The sequence below is a fragment of the Ictalurus punctatus genome, chromosome 21 (genome assembly GCF_001660625.3).
Source record: "Ictalurus punctatus breed USDA103 chromosome 21, Coco_2.0, whole genome shotgun sequence".
Lineage (NCBI taxonomy): Eukaryota > Metazoa > Chordata > Actinopteri > Siluriformes > Ictaluridae > Ictalurus > Ictalurus punctatus.
The window spans coordinates 1035314-1048722 of NC_030436.2; the positions used below are offsets into that span (position 1 = coordinate 1035314).

Below are 13409 nucleotides of genomic sequence, written 5' to 3' on the forward strand. Positions count from 1 at the left end.
CAGGCTTCATACAAGGTGGAGGTGCTGGAATTTGGCTTTTTGAAATTGAAGTACTGGAGCCATTTTTAAGCTATTTTATAACAGTGGTGCTTAAAAAGTGCTTGAATTATAAGAAGTCAATAAATGCGAAATCACTGAATAACTTTAAAGCGTTTATTTTCGATAGAACACAGATACAATTATTTCACTCAATAGATGACTCCCCACCACAGCCCCTCCCCTCCCTTCCCTCCCCCAGCCCCTCCCCTCCCTCCCCTCCCTCCCTCCCCCCCCCAGTCACTCATTTGGACAGACTCAGCTCTGGTCCACTTCTCAGACTCCTTTTAGTTACTTTAGTTACAATCTCTCTTTCATAGTCCTTTAAAAAAATAAAGAAAGTGTGCTTGAAAAGTCCTTGAAAGTGCTGGAATTTCATTATGAAGCATCTTTAAAAACCCTGCAAAATTAGCCATGTTTGATCGTAAACAAGTCATTTCCAGACCGTTATTTATTCCTAATGTGTTCATTCTTAGCACTCTGAGGATAATTTCCATTTGCATTATTTCACTGCTTGAGGGAACGACAGATGAAATATGTGGCATATTGAATTAGTTGCTTGTATGTATGATTGTTCTTGAGTTTTTCCAACAGCCGGTTCTTCATTCTCATTAATAAAGTGTTGAGAGGAAAACCTGGTTTGTCTGTTTTCATTTAGATCCATGTATTTCTGTAAATTTGATTCATTTTGTAAATTTGAATTATGAAGCAACACAACGGCATGGTATCATGACACTTCATCTGGTAGAGTATCCCAAGATGTGTTTAATTAGCATATGAACATGTACACTAACGGCTCATTCACTGGGATGTATGGTGAATGTGCTACTTACTCCAAGACTAACAATAAAAGGCCTGAAAATCAGTGCGTTTACACGGACAGCTGTGATCTAATTATTGACCTTATTGCGAATAAGACGATATTTTGATTAATTTGTTTACATGAGTGGCTTTTCGAATACTCCTTTCATGTTCAGGTTTGACGTGTTATAGAACAGAGAGCGATTAACGGCACACGTCATTACGTCACCGCGCCACGCCGTCCGACGTCCCTCCAGAATTTCACGTATCGACGTACAGTCCGTCTTCGTTACGGTACCGTATACAGTTTTGGGTGTTTTTATTTTTCATTTTACGAACGCTTCGAGTGCGGTTAATTATTCGTCATGCTGTACATGCAAATCAACGACTGCTTGAAGACGTGGCTGCGTCCCACACCGCGTACTTACCGTCTATATAGTATCTGCGTATATAACGTGTTTCTCCTACAGTATAGCAGGTAAGTACGCGGTTTGGGACGCGGCCGTGCTCTCTTGTTCTCCGTCAAACGGTCGAGCGCTGCCGTGTGTGTACGTGTCCTGTCACACAATGCGGTGAAAACTCACACGACGTTAACAGTGTGATTAAGGCGTGTACACGTCTGTAACGCGACTAAAACAGGAGTACTCCACATGTCTTAATTCCATTCGTGTTTACTTCGAGTATGACTTTAATCGGATTAAGGTCATCAATGATCTCTGTTTACATGCTAGTTTCTTAATCAGAGTATCGTCTTAATCGGGTTCATATCGGATCATCGTTGTCCGTGTAAACGCACTGACTGTCTATCAGTATATTGACTGATATGGTGAAATTTTCTTCGCTCATTTAACATTTACCAAAAAAAAATAAAAATAATATCCATAACTGTCACAAGAAAGTCACCTTCCAGATTCTCTCCAACATGACAACCTGCTTTTGTGTCTCATTAACTTGGAGACAGAAAGAAAAATAAATAAATAAATAAATAAATAATAAAAGAGAGGGGGGATGGTGTGGAAAGACTACTTATAGCTGATATAATGCATATGATAACTTGTTTCATGGATGTTCCATAACATTGAATCTAACTCTAAACAGACGAAGTATGACATCATTCATTAATAAATGAACAATTGTAATCATTGGCAAATCACTGTGGTGTAAGAGGGATAACAACTGTGGGCTGCAACGTTACAGGACTTGCTTGGCGTTGGGCCTCATCACACTAACCCGGCATGGATCACTTCCCTGTAGCGTGGCTTGTCGTGCTACTCTCTACTTAACTATCTGCACGGTGAACCAAAACCATTACCAAAGGCCAACTAGAAAACAGAACAAATTCAATCCCATCCACACTGAACAACTCCATTACAAAATCCATCACTGTGCATCGCTTTCTGCAGTTTTCAGCACAGCGGCTGACGAGCTGTCTTACTGCACGTCGTCTAAACTTACAAACGGTGGGAGATCCGCGCAACATCCACGCACGTCCGAAAGGGGACTCCGTATGACGTCTGTATTTCAAACACCTCAAATTTAACACAAAATCACAAGCATGACCTGGAGGTGATGATCCCACCTGCCTACAAGTGAGCAAATCTGCGGACGCATACACTCTTACTGCGCTTAACATCCTGCCTAGAGTTACACAACACACCGAAATGAACCTGAAGACAAACACACAGCACAGGTGACGCTCCGTGAACTGCAGAACGGTCTCGTACGACATAATGATCCAGTTAAGCGCGGTAAACTTCTTATAAGTGGACTGACACCACCATCTAAAGGAGTGGATCTGCCCCGACAAAACGACGCAGGATTACGAAACGCGGTAGACGCAGTAGAGGATCATCGTTTTGTTTCTGCTGAGGGGGGAAAAAAAAACTAAATTCATTCACAAAACTCTTAATGCCACTAGCTAGGCTATTTATAATAATCATTTTCTTCCTAGATAATTCAATACTTTAGAAACACAACCGCCGATGCCATCAAAACACCATCGATAGACCACCGACGGGTGAACGAGGCCCTGAGCAAGCCGAAAGATGATATGATGATATGAAAATGCATACTTTTGCACATCCCATATAAAACAGAACTAAACCATGAAAATAAATAAATCACTACCAAATTCTCACTACATTCACGGATTTAACTGCAGCAATGTTATTTCCTCGATGCGCCATCACGCTGCATGAATATGAACCCTCTCACCCGAGTAGAACGTCAATGTTTAAATCATGCAACATGCACCGACATAAATACTGTATTGTTTTTATAAGTGCATTAAAAAACAAACACTTGAACACTTAAACACCGTTCCAAAACGATAAGCCATCACACTACAGACAGAGAAACACACTCGACTGACGCCCAAGGAGAATAATCACGGAAATGAAGAACTGGACTCGTTCTGAATAAAGACACTGGTAAATAGATCACGATTTATTCCTTTTTATGGGGACCTCGATGGGGACTAGAGGTAAGAGAGCATAGAAATGATATTACAATCGAATAAAAGAGCCGGATATTGCAGCCAAACACAGGATTTGAAGCCACCACATCAGCTTGTCCACGTCAGCTCCTCACTTGGTGCACAGAAAGCTGGTGATTCTGCCAAGTATACCTGGCACACAGCAGCACTCTGTGACCACCTACTCTGAGCCAGTGAACGGGTGTCGGGGCACGAGTGGGATGGGGCAAGGTGAGGCTGGTGGGCGGCCGAGCGGCAGGAGCTTCCTGCCTCGTGAGCCCGTCTCGCAGCGGGATCAAACTGGCTGCCGCGTGAATCACACCACTCCCACCACCAACACAGCCACTTCTGCTACCACAATTAAAAGCAATCTGGAGAGAGAGAACGAGAGAGAGACTGGAGCGCTAAAAATATGCAACAAACCACACCACTTAATAATCGTGCAGCAGATTTCAAACGACTATCTGATGTTCTGTGAAGTGACCACATTTTCAGACGCTGAAGAAAAAAAAAAAGCAAAACGGGCAGACTCTTAAAAACGCACTGTATCACATCTATTTTTCTCCATCATCAGCAGAGTGCTTAAAAATCCTAATGCTCCAACAGTGTAAAGATGATCCAGACTGGAGGAACAGATCCGGGGGGGCCGGGGGGGGGGTGTACATCCTGAGACTAAAGCTGGGGCTGAGAGATTGGAGAAACCACAATACTCTCACCTGAACTGGTGCAGACATTTAAATAACGGCAACGAATTGACTTTTCCATTACTTATGAGCAGGAACACTATCTCCAAAGTAAATAATGCCCAGAGGGGGTGCAGCAGCTCCCCAAATCACTAAATAGAAAAATACCTAAATGCCCCAGGCTCCCATTCCTCTGCGAGCTGCCCAATGGTGGAAGGAACCTTTGATCAGTTTTGGGTGCTGTCTATTTGCATTTCATAATGAGATCAAAACGCTCAGTCCGACACCCTAGTGAAGCCGCTGCTTCAAACCTGCGGCAGATTCAGGCTCAGCAACAGCATTTATCCTTCAGCCTAAGCTGAGCGGCACCTGCGTTCTTCTCCTTTCTTCCACACGTCTTGCTGCTGAGAAATACACGCAGCCGTGATTACCACCGCGTGCTCGTTAAACTTCGCACGCACTCTCAAATCGGGCGAATGCTGCGTCCGAACCCTCTCCTTACCTCCGATATAGTGTTCCACATAGGGCGTCGGCCATTTTGTAGCGGTGTCCGAATTCCGAGCGAACGACTTCACTCCGTACGTTCATTCACTCGTTTATACCCACAATGCACTGTTTCCCATACTCCAACGCGAGACGGCGATACAGCGCCCCAAAAAAATAAATAAATAAACAACTTTATTCGCAACTTTTACACATGTAAGTTTGTATGGATTAAAATGCGTCTGTCTCGAGGCATTCTGAAGCGAGATGACGCGTGACTGATCGGCAGAGAGGTTATTTTCAGCCACGTACTAGTTTGCGACGGAACTGTTAAATGACCAACTGTACACGTCCAATGATCATTTGGTGGATTGCTCACGTATATTAGTTAACACGTGTATACACAGTACTCGCATACGCTGGAAAATGTACCGATGAGTTTTTAATGAATTTCGGGAGCGACAGGGGCGGGGAGGGGGATATATTTAGCTGCGTTTGGTTCTTACAGGAGTCGGAAGGATCTAATCGTCAGTTATCGAGTTAACAGCTGGATGCATTTGGTCTGATGTCTTCTTACCGATAGATGGCATCTTTGAGCTAACAAAGCACGTCTTGAAGTTTCTCTTTCTGAAATACGCCTTTTTCTCCTCCTCAGGAAAGTGAAGTTTCACCAAAACCACAACTGACGAGTAGAGTTTTCACCAGGTTTACCTCTTTAAACGCCGCAAAAATACTTCTTTTCTACTTGGTTTTTTTTTTTAAATAAACCAAATAAATGTGACAGACAATAGTGTTTTCATTTTTAAATATATTTATTAAATATACTAAAAGCATAATAGTACATAAACATTATCCATCAACTAGTTCAGTAAATGTGACACGGGAACAGTGAGAACACCGACTTCACCGCTTTACGACCGACGTCCGGGCGCTGCGGTATTTATACAGGTATGTGAATTCGCCCCCGCTCTCCCCACGTACTGGACTGTTATAGGGAATATGAATGAGTGAAGGAGTAAGCGATTTCAGACACAGCCGAATGGATGTTTAGGATTTCATTTGCCGGCTCATGTTCGCAGAAAGCCACTGCCGAGAGCTCTTGATTTTGACAGGCTGTCGGTGCTGGACGATGCACGAGGCCAAGACTGGGTCCAGTGCAGGTGTAACTGACCCAAACCTCTAGTCAGCAATCACGGCGTTGCAGATACTCAGGGAAAATGCTGCTTTACAGTCCTGAGGAGTGGCGACCATACTGATGGCTTCATCTGCAGGCACCCACACGCGCCACAGCGGCATATTTTCAGACTGCGTGATAAGATCGCGGCTCATGCCACAGCTGCATTTTATATAAAAGTTTGAAATGTTTTAGGATAATGCCTTTAAGCTGAGCCGTACGAGTACGCACAGGGCCACAGACACTGATGTTATGGAAAAGTGGGATTCTCATCAGAAGCAGCCAGCACAAGGGCCGAATTCTGTCAGAGTGGGGCTGCATGATGATGGACAACATGATCATTTCTGATCAATACTGAGATCACGATTATTGATTGATTTTAGGGACGACGTATTTTTATTGCACTTTCACATTTAAATCAACAGACCGCTGCTTTCACCTCCATGTCGTGCTACGTTCCTGATCACGTACAAATCTTTACTTCAGATTAGACCGGTCCTTAAACTGCATCATCTCATAGAAGCAAAATATAAATAAAATTGTACCCAGAATATAGGATAAGTCAAAATACAAAACTGCATCAAATATAACGATATTCAACCAAATGAAAATATGCATCAAATATAACGATATTCAACCGAATGAGCACAGCTCAGGCGAATGCAGAGAAGTCAGTAGCAGCGTTTACAGGAGGAGAGACGCGGACTGATCACCCTGTAGAGCGCTGACGCAGGGACGACGTCATTCTGTACCGGAACCCGGACGTGATCATCGCACCGGATCCCTCCACAAAAACCCCACAGGATTTTCACACAGACTTTTGGATTACTGCACAAAATAATCTGTGATCAACAAAAGTCTACAACACGAACACGTTCTGTCCATCAAGATCACTTTCACAAATGAGCAACGTTTATAAAGTTTGAAGCCTAAACACAATCTCCAGAAATAAACATCTAACCGTACGCGATACACGCTCTACACCACGGTCGCTCCACTTCACCGTCACCATCACCGAGCTTCCCACACTTCTCCAAACTCGATTTAAAACCTCCTCCAGAAGACGCATTTCCTCTGTGGATCAGTCTTCGTCCACATGTTCTGGGGAATCGTGCGCAGCAGACCTGACCCAGTTCATCTACAGAGTGTTTCCCTGTTCTGCCATCACGTCTACTGTCCCCGACGACGTCTGTAGTGCCGTTTAGACTCTTGTTAGCAACCGCCGTTTTAAATGCGCATCAAAGCTGTAAAACGCTGTAGCGAGTGGGGTACTACTGGTGTACAAAAACGTGAAGGTATTCTGAGCTTGTGTTCACCACAGACCTTATTTCAGGCTTTTAACCAAAATCCCACGGAAAGACCCACCGACTTCGGGACGATGGAACCGGACGGGCTAAAACGCTAACTCGTGTCCGGGTCTCGGCGTTACAAAACGACGTCATCCCCGCGCCGCTCTGTGGTGACTGGCTGTACGTTTAGGAAGCGCGTGATCTGATACGCGGCGGAGGACGAACTCTAACCGTACATGTCGCAGTCGATCGTTCATGTCACCGTGGACCGTCAAAATCGCAACCGAGATCAAGATTCACTTAATTGTGCAGACCTGTGTCAAAGTCGTAAGCTCAGATACTGAATTTCTGATGAGCATCTGCTAGACATTAAAGATGTCATCAGCAGTGTGTGGAGCTGACTGGTAAGGGAGAATCTGTTAAAGGGCTGGACTGAAATGGGTCTCAGTCATTTTGCTCTAGCCTACAGTCGTGGAAAACACACGCTTGCCTTTTGTCTTGAGCCCTGTATGTCATTCTGTTTAAAGACAGATGATGGCACTGTGATCTTTATAAATATATATTATATACACACACACATATATACATCTCTGAAACTATCAAAACGAACTCTGCTGCTTGGGCCACATTAATGCACAACGGTCAGCGTCACCGCGTCGCATTTACTGATCATTAAAACCGTGTGTGATTGCTGCGGTTTGTAAAACTCGTGAGAAATGCGCTCCACACTCCACACCAGTCCGACACTGGTGCAGCATGCAACACTGCCTTTCGAGCGTGAAAACGGACGTCCGGCATGAACCGAACGGGTCAGAGTCACGGCGCGGATCAGCGGGAGTCGGATTTCGTTTAGCACATGCCGAAAGTGAGGCGAGACGGCGGGAGATTTGGTTTAAATGAAGCGGGTTTGTCATTGTTCTGTTTTGTTGTGTTTTTCATTAAGAATAAAAACGAAGCCAGCATTCGAGCGGGTGCCGCCCCGACTGCCGCCAATTTGGATCCGAAAGTGAAATACGCGCGACCGCACGGGTGTTCCAAAAGCGATTTAAAAGCGAGGGGGGAAACGGGGAAAAGGCCACCGAAGCGCCACAGTCCCCTTTCACAGCGAGAGGAGAGCTCGGCAGACAGGGTGACCATCTTCCATCACGTTTCCCCTCAGCATTTTTATCAAATCCAAAATATGACCGCACTCCGGATTCGTTCCCCTTGGAAGGTTGGAAATTCTCTCACTGAACTACATGATCTCAGCGAGCCTAGTGACGACCATCCACCTCTTTACAGCCGCGTAGAAAAGCTGCTGAAATCATTCCAGTCTGTGCACCAGTACGTTTGGGACACTTCCAGCACATTTGAGAACACTGATAACCGGGAGAGTTTTGGTCATGATCATCGTGATATGGAATTTACATGCCAGTAGATCTCTGGTTTACACTTTCGGATGCATATCTTTCACCAGGGGCGACCTAGAGCTCTGCGGAAGCTTGGCTCGTAATACGCAAGACCCTCAATCGTCTGCAAGCAGCTTCGAAGCATTTAGGAGGCTGCAATAAAGACCGATCTAAAGAATCTAATTGCAAGCTAGAGCACAACCCCTAATACTGCAATAATCATTTTTGACCTTGATGAATGATCTTTTCTTACGCACACTGCTTATTGATATTTCTTAAAGGTGTTGGCTAATGGAGTTCTACTGAGATGATTAAATGAGTTGCCGCAATCCGGATTAGCCCAGTCTCATCTCTCTAGCATAGACTACATTATCATAGAGAACAGACGTGTGCGTGCGCTGGGTTGTAAATTCCTGCTGCCGACATCTCCAGGGGAACGGCAGAGCGGTGACTGCACGCCGACCTACATTCATCCCAACCGCATGCACAATATATATGTGAAGAGATAAATATAGCACCGCACAGCACCAAGACAAAGAGTCCCCATCAGATAGGAAGAGTTCAAACTCCACAGGTGAGATTCACATCCTCTCTCCTGCTCCAACAGCTCATCCTCCTCTTATATAACTCGTGCATCAATCTTATTATTCCCTGCAACACAGCCTAAGAGTAGTGTGAATGTCAGCAGTCTGATGAACCACGCTCGCTCGCTCACATAATAGAGGCGGGCAGCGTAGCGGCTCGTCCGGTCTCACTCCGCACGTACAAGAGTGAACGTCTTCAGAAAAAGCCATCAGAGTGGGGGGGGGTTATACTGGTATGTCTCCACAGAATGATATTAGCAAGCTGACGAATGAGGTCTATTAATTAGGAATGACTAACCCTCTCTTTGAAGACACTTCTACAGATTTTAAATGTGAAAAGCGTCTTTTCCTGTTGTCATTTACGTGTTTTGGTACTGCCGCAAGTTATACTTATACATCTCTATAAAGCTGTGCTTTGTGCGCTGTTAAAAGTTTTATACGAATACAACTGAACTGACTGAATAGTGTAACACACAATAGACGAAAGCGGCAATTAGTGGTCATGACTGTGCGAACGAGTAGCATTTCCTTCTCCTCTCTGCGACTCCGTTAACGAATTCTACGCGCTCACTTGTCTCGGGTTACCATCCACTAATTAAAGGCGCTCGTACGAGTCCGGGCCGTATCCTCATGCACCGCTTTCCGCATACAGAAATCGCAGAAATCCGTCCGCGGTGTCGGTTCACAACGCGGGCCAAGGACAAAACAGGCGGATGTGACGAGAAGCATTAAGGCGCGGCGATGAAACGGAGCGTCCCGGCGTTTTTTTTCCCCCGGGTAGTAATGTTTGTATATGAAGCCGTGTGTGCGGCGAGGCGATGAAAGAGGAGCAGTACAAATCTGGAAGAGAATTAATACCTCCTGAACCCAAACACACCTCTTGGAAATTACAAATCTTTTCAAAGGCAATGTAACTGCATTTCCTAAAATATAACTCCGAGAACTTTCATTTATGAGCAAAGGTGATTTTTTTTTTTCTTCTTTTTTTCTTTTTCAAAGCCTGCTGACACTTGCAATTTCAGCATCGAGTATTTAATTTGAGGTTTCGATTCCGGGTTTATCAAATGAGGGATAAATAAATAAATAAATAAATAAATACAAATCAGGAAACAAATAAAGAAATTAGGGCAGTAGTGTCTGGGTGATCACCGAACTGTACGCTTGTATAGCCTTGCACAGACCGATGTAAACATCTGCTGCACAGAAAAAGGAAACATGAGGGAGCTGGAAACGTGCTCCTACATGCACACGGCATGTCTCTCACGGATATGAACCACATACATATTGCTCTGACTGCAATGAAGCCACAGCAGCGATTCTATTGGCGATAAATGTCAACTGATTGGAAAGCTCATTCTAATATCAATTTCCATCTCCGCTCTTTAAAAGGCAATCAGCATGGTTTCATCTCTGTATATCACATGCTACTTGAGAAGATGACACAGCAATGGCACTCTCTTGCATAATGGACTTGTATCAAGGCATCTGGCATGAATAATACAATCCATGAATAGGAGATTTCGTCTGAGGCTCATTTCAGATAGGTCTGCTTCTCTGAATATCAACACTTTTCGGCGCTCACATTTCTGCCTGGAAAACAGCTTCTATTTTCTCTGTTTGAAAAACAAACACTCTTAAATATTAACACTTAAAAAAAATCAGTTCAGAACTGCTTCCTCCACAACATGAAAGTAATGCTCGCCAATCATTTTCGACCTCATATTTGCAAAATAATTCCGTGCAAAACATCTCGACAGGAAAAGAAACCGGGATAATTTCACACATTAACCTTGGCCGTCCCCTCCTGCAGGAATTCTGGGCTGATCTGGCACACTGATTGAATTTAAGTGGAGTGACTGCCACCTGCATGCATGCAAATGCATCTTGATGGGCAGAAAGCAAAAATAATAATAATAATAATAATAATAAAAAAATAAAAATCCTTGGCAACGACTGCTCTTACCTTCCAGCCGCTGCCGGCCTCCCTGTAGTAGGGGAAATTATCACAGATCCACTGGTAGATTTCGCTCAGGGTCATCTTCTTCTTTGGCGAGCTGTTGATGGCAAACGTGATGAGGCTGGCGTAGCTGTACGGTGGCTTTCCATCTTTGTGCTGTTGTACCTCCTCCTGGTCCAGCGTAGTGTTGGGGTCCAGCAGGGCACTCTTCTTAGCCATGCCTGGGCCGTGGGCACTCTGGGCATCAGCCTTTTGGATGGCGGCCCGCATGGTCAGCTGCGGCAGCCAGTCCATGGAGGTTAAACTGCTCTCCAGCTCCGAGGTCATGGTGGATGGCGCAGATGGAGACTGGGCAAAGATTGGGTGCGAGCGCAGAAGCTCCTTCAGATTGGAGCCCAAGCGCCTCGGCAGATTCCAGGTCAAAACTGCAGGGAAAACAAAACACATCGGGGTCCTCAGTTCACGACACGAAATCAAATCAGTTACCCTATGAGGTATCAGGACGAAACCCTAGCTGCAAGAGTTGGCTAACATGGTGATTAAATAAACTGCCGTGACTCACGTCAAACCTATGCAGCTTGTTTGAACAGTTTTCACTCATTATCGGAACACATCCTGCGCACACGTTTCAGTCTTAAAAACCAGACCTGGGTGAGCGAACATAAATGCTCTTAACCGTGAAAGGTAACTGTCCAATCAAAACACAGAGTGGTAATATTTACTTTATTTCAGAGCAGCCAAAAGAAAAAGGGTCCGTGGTCTAATTAGCAACCCAGTGCTGTGGAGCACACACACACACACACACACACACACACACACACACACACACACACACACACACACAGGTCTGTAGTGCAGGCTGACCAAGCTGTCTGGCCCACCTCCTACCTCTGTCCTACACACAGTGGCTCGGATTACAGCAGTGTGAGTCAGCGTTCCAACGCTGCAGAATTGTTTTCACAACTGCCAGCCAAATGGAGGAATGGCTCACGAGGAATTCAGATTCTCCCGAGAGCCTAAGGGTAGTAACCCTCTCTTCTATGCTTTCTCTTCACTCGCTCCACCCAGTCTGAGTTGTAAACAAGGCACAGGATTGTCAGCGTGCCTCGTGCCAGCTTGTGGCTGCACCCTACACCCACAAACAACCTTGTGTTTTAGGCACCATGCCCTCATTGCTCCTAAAATAGAAGGAAAAAAGCCTGGGGGGGGGCACTTCAGGCAAAAGGTGCACAGACAACATGCCTAGAAAAAGGAACAGGCAAGGGATATAATATTTCACCTAACATTCCACATAATATTCTGGGAGAAAAACTAGATTGAGAACCTCAGGAGATCCGAGACACATGGTGTCCTTCAGAGAAGAGAAAATGCTGGTGAAAAACAAGGACGCTTCTAAAATCTGCTGGTTTTTGGTATGATGCACATTTTCCCTCTTCATAATACTTGAGATTTTTCATAAAAGTGAGTGAGTCACGACCCTCGGGTTTAAGACGAGGTTTAGGATTACCATCATGTAAAAGATGTGCTCGAATCTCACGCCCTTTCTAAACGATACTAAAGTTAAATTCACCGCAGACTGATTCAGTTCATCTTTGGAGGTTTCTGAATTAGACGCACACGGCCATTATTTGGACCATCCTCCAAGCAGAAGAAGAAAATAAAACTGCTGTCAGAAAGTCCATCCCGGAACTGAAAGCGGGTAGCAGTGTCCGACGGTCTACCTGCACTCTCCAGACTGTTTATATGCAGACTACACGAGTATGTATGGATCACATCTTTCCCTGAACACCTTCGGTTTTGTCGTTACGATTATCAGTTGCTTTAGAGGATGTTTCAGATCGTGTCACGATCGCGGAGGTGCGCTAGTCACACGTTGGTTTGCACGTGCAGTTAATTATGATACGCCGTGTCATACTGTACACTTATGTTCATATTATCATATAATGTGCTTTTATAATTTATCTGCCTAAGAGGTGAAGACTACTTAGCCCCAGTTACTGACAATGTGAGGTATCGTGCAGTGAACGGGTACAGACACATTGTAATCATATTATACTCATTTATTTGTTCTACAGGCCACAACTACACGATGTCCCAGAACTTTCCACAATTAAATGCAACCGTGCATCTGTGTGAGCAGTAGTGATGTCGCAAGAACCGATACTACGGTACCAACATTGTTAAAACGTGACTGTACTTGTTTTTCAGCAGTAGCGTCGATACCGTTAGTAATAAAGGTACCGGGGTTGCAATTCTTCCAGACCTGATGGGGGCAGCAAATACACGTAAGTGTTTTAATCAGTCCACAAGCGGTGAAGAAGAGGAACGCCTACAGGCACACGGGAAAAACTACAGAGGATGGCGACAAGTTTAGCTCTGCCCCGGTGAGCAACCGCTGCCATGGTTCATTTCAAACGAAGCGAGGAAACACCGGGAATTTGGCGGATCACCTGAAAGACGGTCCTATATTATGTTTGTTTGAGGCAGCTGCATTGTGGGCGTGAAACCAGCTAACGTTATGCTCCGTGTAATGTTAGCGAC

At 44.9% G+C, this 13409-nt stretch overlaps 1 protein-coding gene across 1 annotated transcript in view; it reads right to left on the reverse strand.

The window, feature by feature from the left end:
- The window catches only part of foxj3 (forkhead box J3), a 102484-nt gene that overhangs the window by 50446 nt on the left and 38629 nt on the right, over window positions 1–13409 (reverse strand). The window contains exon 2 of the mRNA XM_017450846.3: window positions 10875–11293. Within this exon, the coding sequence (XP_017306335.1) occupies window positions 10875–11195 (321 nt within the window). The 5' untranslated portion in view covers window positions 11196–11293. The remainder of the gene's footprint in view (window positions 1–10874; window positions 11294–13409) is intronic.